At 37.8% G+C, this 7,336-nt stretch overlaps 2 protein-coding genes across 2 annotated transcripts; both read right to left on the bottom strand.

The window, feature by feature from the left end:
• Positions 1-347: 347 nt before the first annotated feature.
• On the bottom strand, positions 348-1,145 carry LOC133730948 (uncharacterized). Its single transcript, XM_062158444.1, has one exon. It carries the CDS (start codon positions 1,143-1,145, stop codon positions 348-350), a length of 798 nt encoding a protein of 265 aa, XP_062014428.1.
• A 4,137-nt stretch (positions 1,146-5,282) lies between these two features.
• LOC133730947 (putative F-box protein At5g55150) lies at positions 5,283-6,790 on the bottom strand. Its single transcript, XM_062158443.1, has 2 exons — positions 6,724-6,790; positions 5,283-6,433 (listed from the first exon to the last, which is right to left on the bottom strand). The coding sequence occupies exons 1-2, from the start codon at positions 6,788-6,790 to the stop codon at positions 5,283-5,285; spliced, it is 1,218 nt and encodes a 405-aa protein (XP_062014427.1).
• Between the last annotated feature and the right edge of the window lie 546 nt (positions 6,791-7,336).

The following is a 7,336-nucleotide window of genomic DNA, read 5'->3' as shown; positions in this document are numbered from 1 at the left end:
AAAATCCTAATTACATACAGATTTACAGCGATTCTACACTTACGAGGACCATCATTTGTGCACTAACTAATAGAAATCATGAATACAGTCAACATATCAGATAACAGCATTATATATTCTGATTTTTTTTTTTAATAATTAGTAGAAAACATAATTCAGCAAACAAAACAGCACATTGACTCAATCTGTTGTTTTACAGATGAAAACTTGGAACAACCCAAATTGGCAGTCGATTGCTCTTCTTCACCAGGTTTTTAGCCTGTTTGGTGTAAGGCTGTGAAAAACTTTCCTCTTTGATGTTATAAACACCATAATCATGAGGTCCGTAACGGCTAAACAAATCACGATCATGGTTGAAGTATATCTGATTTGGTCGACAAACTTGAAAATTTTGAAGGCATCATAGCTTCTGAAGTGTTATCTCCCAAAAAGAGCGCAAAATCACCTAAGCTGGTTTCTTCAATCCACTTGCACAAATTGAAATTCAATTTGAAAACTCTAAATTTCTTTGTCACGCGTATGTATTTTTCATCTTCAAACTCTATGTATCTTTGAACCATTAACAGTTCTTTATCTTTTGTTTCCACAAGATATCTCTTGATTATGCAATTTGGTATGAATCCAGCCGGCACAACCAATTTTACATTTGAGTATGACTCAGCAGTAACATCAAAAGATATGAGTTCACTCCAATGGTTAACAGCATAAAATTTACCTTCAAGGCAGGTAACTTCTTCAACCAAGCGGCACCCTTGAACAGTACTATCTACACTTGCATCAACATACGTCCATGCTGTGTCTTTACCCGGTTTAATAAATGCCAAGAGAGACTGTTCCATATATATAACAAAAACTATGCAATTGTTTGGATCTTGTATTGGGTCACCTGACATTGTAGCCTTGTAGACATAATACTCGCATCGTCTGAACCACTTTTCCCAACCTGGAGGCGTTAGTGGAGGAAGGCGAATGATGGAGTTTTCTTTCTCTCTTCTTCCTCTGACCCTGAAGAATGGATTAATTAGGGTCACTCCAAAATTCTTATCCGCGACATTTTTATCCACAAATATTAACCAATCTTTTGAAGACCCACAAAGCCGCTTATTGGGAACTCTCACTTGCAAATCCAGGAACCTGTTAACCATGATGTCGTATAATTTCCAATAATATTTTTTGCCTGTATAAATCAAGAGCATTGGAGCTGTCATCCTTGCACGAATAACTTTATTATCCTTTGCTGCAGAATACTATGACGTACAAACAATGCTGAATCGCAAGTAGTCTCCTGGTAACACTAATCTCTCAAGAACTGAATAAAGAAGGTCCTTAGGCAAAGATGCCCAATCTGGAAACAGAAGAAAAAACAAAATTAGAGACAGACGATCTCAATTTTCTTAATCGACCTCTAGTTTTTTTTTTTTAACTGGAAACAGTCTTAAAACAAAGTATTTCTAGTTAATTTAGGAGAAAAAAAACTAGAGGAGGTCGGGGTTGCCGGTTTCTGGGCAGCCACCTCACCTGCAACTTCTGTGCAGCACAACAGAAACATCACCGGCAACTCCACCGGACCGCAGACCCCTCCGCACGACCCCCAACGTCCCTCCGGCAAGCCGCGCCGCGCCGTCGCAGCTCGATCGAGGCCGGAAGAGCGACGTCCGCACTTTTTCTGGGTTGCGGACGTCCGCTCTCGAACGGCTCCGTATATATATATATAGGAATTTTCTCAGGTGCGGACGTCCGTACCGAATTTTCGGTACGGATTTCCTGTTTTCGACCACTTTCCGGCCACATTTTTACATCTTAACCGTTCAGTTTTTAGGTCCTGGTATATAGATCACCTCTACAAAATTTCAGCCAATTTGGTGATCGTTAAGGCATCCAAAACTGCATTTTACACGAACGGACCGAATTTGTCGAACCGGAACCGCTCGTATTTATAATGGCAAATTGCAATTTTGGATGCCTTAACGATCACCAAATTGGTTGAAATTTTGCAGAGGTGATCTATACACTAGGACCTAAAAACAGAACGGTTAAGATGTAAAAATGTGGCCGGAAAGTGGTCGAAAACAGGAAATCCGTACCGTCCGCTCGGTACGGACGTCCGCACCTGAGACGGACATATATATATATATATATAGTAGGTTGGTAAGAAGAATTTGAAAATTTTGGAAGCAAATCTCAAATTAAAATCAAAGAATGAAATTGTTGCTCCCGAAAGCTCGGAACTAATCCGTAACCTAGCCGTAGGTTTCGTGTTGCAGTGCGGCGGTGGCCTCGTGGCTTTGACTGCAATAGGACCCTTCGGCGTCGCTCCCTCAAGCAGCAGCGGCAGCAGGAAGATGAGGTTGGCTTCTCCTCGTCGTGAAGCAGAAGCGTTTTGACCGGAGATGGGATCGTCTCCTTGTACCGGGATTGATTCATGTGGGTGGCGGCGTCGGGTGTTGCTTGGTCACCATTTGGATAGTTTTTTGTGGAGGCGGTGATCTCAATCTCCTTCAGAGATTGATGGCGTCGTCTGGATACCAGAGGAGGCGCACAGATTTCCGACTCGGCGGCGATTGTGGTGTATCAGTCTCTCCGGGTGCGGGTATTATTCATGTCGAACTTAGGTCAAAAGCCCTTGCAGCCGCTTCACTCTTTTTGGGCTGCAGTTTGTAGTCTAGTGGATTGGGTCCTTGGGCTGGGCCATCTCTCCTTCTTACCCTTACTTGGATTTGGCTTGGTTTGGGGTGCATTTTATGATTGTTGCCGGCTTGTAGTGGCATTCCCTATTGCTTTTTGGTGGCGTACAACATGATGTTCTTAGGCGATTGCACTAAGGAGAATGGGAGGATGAGTCTGGGTTAGAATAGGTTTACTTTTAGGATCCGGCTTCTCTACTAGAAAAAGTATTGCTAGGGTCTGCTTGGAAAACCATGTGAGCCCGCCACGTCAGCCCAATGCAATCTAATGACTGTCAAACTGACAGCAAATATGGGATAAGAAAAAAGCAAACGGCCCACTAACGTTAGTGTTTTTTTTTCAAGTTCCCCCCTAACAATTTTCACTCTTCCCTCCACTTAGACTTCCTCTTCCTCACGTTTCAGCCGTTTCTCACTCTTCCTATTTACCCTTTGGTCTCAATCCAAACTTCATTCATCTTTGGGTGCTGGTGCTTTGAACTTTCATCATTTAGGTATGTGTATCTAGCTCTATGCCTTCACATTTTTATTTTTATTTATGTTAATTTCCTTTATATTGATCTTAGCCCATTTAGATTTTTAGTTCTGGGTTTTGGTTCTTTGAAATCTCAGCTTTGTAGTCTTGGGTAAGATAAGTTTACTTTGCGTTAGGGATTTAAGTTGATGAGGGATTAATAAGTTTAATGAGATTCTGGGTAGTTTTGATTTAAGGTAAGTTCGTACCCAACTGTTAGAGGATTCACTGCGATTGGAAGCGGAGGGGATGATTTTGTGCAGGCTATGGTTGTTGCTGTTGAATCCGTAATTCAACAACCCGTCCTTGAGGTATACGTTTTCCTATTTCCGGCTGCCAATAATTTTCGATCTTTCGATAGAATATTGATGGACTGTTATGATGCATATGTGTTTGCAAGCTTCTGGTTGAAATTTTTGTACATAATAAGGATTGCATTGAATATATTGATCTCCGTGGGTTGTACAGTAGAGTAGTTTGATTGAGACTAGACATGAATTGGCCATCAACAATTTGTTTTAGGGTTCAATTCTGAAGTATGTGAATGCACGGACTGATATAAGTGAATCGGGGTAGCCGTTTAGAGATGCTTCTTGTCACTTGTACCTAGAGAAAGAGTATTACAATGCTAATCTAATGCCGGATAATAAGTGAATGTGTTGCAATGAGGAGTATCTTCTTGCAAGGTTAAAGTTGAAAAATGGCAACAGGAAGTTGAAAAATAACTTGATGTACTATATATCTTACCCAAGACTACAAAGCTGAGATTTCAAAGAACCAAAACCCAGAACTAAAAATCTAAATGGGCTAAGATCAATATAAAGGAAATTAACATAAATAAAAATAAAAATGTGAAGGCATAGAGCTAGATACACATACCTAAATGATGAAAGTTCAAAGCACCAGCACCCAAAGATGAATGAAGTTTGGATTGAGACCAAAGGGTAAATAGGAAGAGTGAGAAACGGCTGAAACGTGAGGAAGAGGAAGTCTAAGTGGAGGGAAGAGTGAAAATTGTTAGGGGGGAACTTGAAAAAAAAACACTAACGTTAGTGGGCCGTTTGCTTTTTTCTTATCCCACATTTGCTGTCAGTTTGACAGCCATTAGATTGCATTGGACTGACGTGGCGGGCTCACATGGTTTTCCAAGCAGATCCTAGCAATATTTTTTCTAGTAGAGAAGCCGGATCCTTATTTTTAGATCTTTTTCGTTTTAAGTTATTTCCCTTTTTTTCTGTTAGTATTACCTCTTTTTTTTTTCTTTTTTTTTTTTTGTTTACTGAGCTATCGTTTTATATTGATTATCACTAGCTAGAATGGTTTCTAGTTTGGCCGGCTTGTGGCTTTGACACCATGATAAGACTGTTCTTTTGATGTGATTTGTATAGCCTAACCTAGTACGGTCATTTGATCTTTTGATCACAGGAATGATTTCTTCTTCTCTCAAAAATCAAAAGACTGAAGATAATTATTTGATAGCTTAATAGTTGATTTTCATCCATGCTCAAATACTGCATAACATTATAATGTATTAGCGCAGCAAACTTATCCAATCCACTAACCCACTCATGACTCATCTGAACTTCATATTATCAGCGTTCTCTTTCTCAAAGTCAAAATTCATTGTGGTAAATACAGACTTTCTAGGACTACAGTATATAATGAAAATCTTTTATTTCTGGTCAAAATTGTTATTCAACTTTTACGAAAAACATAATTTGTGAACTAATTAATTGAATAAAAATTAAATTAAATTAAATTCAAAATTGGGAAATACTGCAATAAGGTCTACTCACTTAAGGGACATTTTTGAAGAGAATTGTGAGGGATAAGTGAATCTGACGGTTGAAAACAAATGCGCATGCCTAAGTTATTATAATTTAAACTTTTAAATTTAATACATGTGAATGTGATGCATGTGTCCCTCATAGTCTCTTAAAATTGTTCTTTAGATTAGCAAAACTGATATTGCAATATATCAGATGGTAGCATTATATTTTCTGAAAATATGTATAGTAGCGTTACATGTTTGAAGGGAAACATAATTCAGGAAACAAAATAGCACATTGACTCAATCTGTTGTTTTACAGACGAAAACTTGGAACAACCCAAATTGGTAGTCGATTGCTCTTCTTCACCAAGTTCTTAGCCTGTTTGGTATAAGGCTGTGAAAAACTTTTATCTTTGATGTTATAAACACCATAATCATGAGGTCCGTAACGGCTAAACAAATCACTATCATGGTTGAAATATATTTGATTCGGTCGACATCTGGAAAATTTTGAAGGCTTCATAGCTACTGAAGTGTTATCTCCCAAAAAAAGCGCAAACTCACCTAAGGTGGTTTCTTCAATCCACTTGCACAAATTGAAATTCAATTTGAAAACTCTAAATTTCTTTGTCACGCGTATATATTTTTCATCGTCAAACTCAATGTATTTTTGAACCATCCACAGTTCTTTCTCTTTTGTTTCCACAAGGTATCTCTTGATTATGCAATTTTCTTTGAATCCGGCCGGTACAACCAATTTTACATTTGAGTATGACTCAGCAGTAACATCAAAAGATATGAGTTCACTCCAGTGGTTGACAGCATAATATTTACCTTCAAGGCAGGTTACTTCTTCAACCAAGCGGCACCCTCGATCAGTATTATCTACACTTGCATCAACATAAGTCCATGTTGTGTCTTTACCCGGTTTAATAAAAGCCAAGAGAGTTTGTTCCAAATATATAACAAAAACTATGCAATTGTTTGGATCTTGTATTGGGTCACCTGACATTGTAGCCTTGTAGACATAATGCTCACATCGTCTCAGCCACTTTTCCCAACCTGGAGGGGTTAGTGGAGGAAGGCGAATGATGGAGTTTTCTTTCTCTCTTCTTCCTCTGACCCTAAAGAATGGATTAATTAGGGTCACTCCAAAATTCTTATCCGCGACATTTTTATCCACAAATATTAACCAATCTTTTGAAGACCCACAAAGCCGCTTATTGGGAACTCTCACTTGCAAATCCAGGAACCTGTTAACCATGATGTCGTATAATTTCCAATAATCTTTTTTGCCTGTATAAATCAAGAGCATTGGAGCTGTCATCCTTGCACGAATAACTTTATTATCCTTTGCTGCAGAATACCATGACGTACAAACAATGCTGAATCGCAAGTAGTCTCCTGGTAACACTAATCTCTGAAGAACTGAATAAAGAAGGTCCTTAGGCAAAGATGACCAATCTGGAAACAGAAGAAAAAGCAAAATTAGAGACAGACGATCTCAATTTTCTTAATCGACCTCTAGTTTTTTTTTTAACTGGAAACAGTCTTAAAACAAAGTATTTCTAGTTAATTTAGGAGAAAAAAAAATGTAAATTTTAGAGACTGTAACACAAAATTATACGCGCGTTTATCAGATCTATCATCTTAATTATATATAACGTCCATCATAACAATACTAACAAGTTTGCAGTATCTACTGATAAAATCATGTAAGATATAGAAACAAAAGTTTCACCGAGAAAACATACCCCGAGGTCCTGGATCCATAAAGACTTTTTCTAACTCAGAATGGTAACTCGCGCTCTGAAAACCCATAAGATGGAAGATATGGAAGGTAACGATCACTTTAATTAAATTTATTTAAATGTCTTCCACTCTCACCCTCTCTCTCTTCTCACAGATGGATATATATTAAGGCAATAAGCTATGTTGTTTATCGTAATCAGTACCCATTTTGTTTTCGTTTCCAATGTTGGTTTGGTCACACAATTCTCGTGCTGCCGGCCCACAAAGAGAAATTGATGGTGTTTTCGTTTTCTTTTTTAATAGATAATAAAAAGCTTTTTATTTTTATTTTTTATTTTACTTTTTTTTTACATACAAAAATTAAATTCAGAATTCTTTTTAAAAATATTTTAAGCTTTTTTTCTCTTAAAGAACTAAGAAAATTACATACAAAAATCTCTTGAGAAACTACAATTAACCTAATCTAAAGTGAAAGTTGAAAGGGCAAAGAGCGAAATCTACTTTGATTAAGTCTAGGGATCTATTTTGTTATGGCCAAGAGATGTAATTGCATTAGCCATGAAGTCAGATTCATGAAAAACATAGTGAAAGGAAATAAGACTTTGATAAAAATAA

This window comes from Rosa rugosa, chromosome 2 (assembly GCF_958449725.1).
Source record: "Rosa rugosa chromosome 2, drRosRugo1.1, whole genome shotgun sequence".
In the NCBI taxonomy this organism is placed as follows: domain Eukaryota; kingdom Viridiplantae; phylum Streptophyta; class Magnoliopsida; order Rosales; family Rosaceae; genus Rosa; species Rosa rugosa.
This window is presented reverse-complemented; position numbering and strand designations above follow the sequence as displayed.

What these genes read in the sequence shown, in the direction of transcription:
- LOC133730947 (XM_062158443.1), bottom strand. Translation starts at nt 6,790, where the DNA reads ATGGGTTTTCAGAGCGCGAGTTACCATTCTGAGTTAGAAAAAGTCTTT. An exon ending in TATGGATCCAGGACCTCGGG is followed by an intron (nt 6,434 to 6,723) that starts GTATGTTTTCTC and finishes TTCTGTTTCCAG; the next exon opens with ATTGGTCATCTTTGCCTAAG.
- LOC133730948 (XM_062158444.1), bottom strand. Translation starts at nt 1,145, where the DNA reads ATGGTTAACAGGTTCCTGGATTTGCAAGTGAGAGTTCCCAATAAGCGG.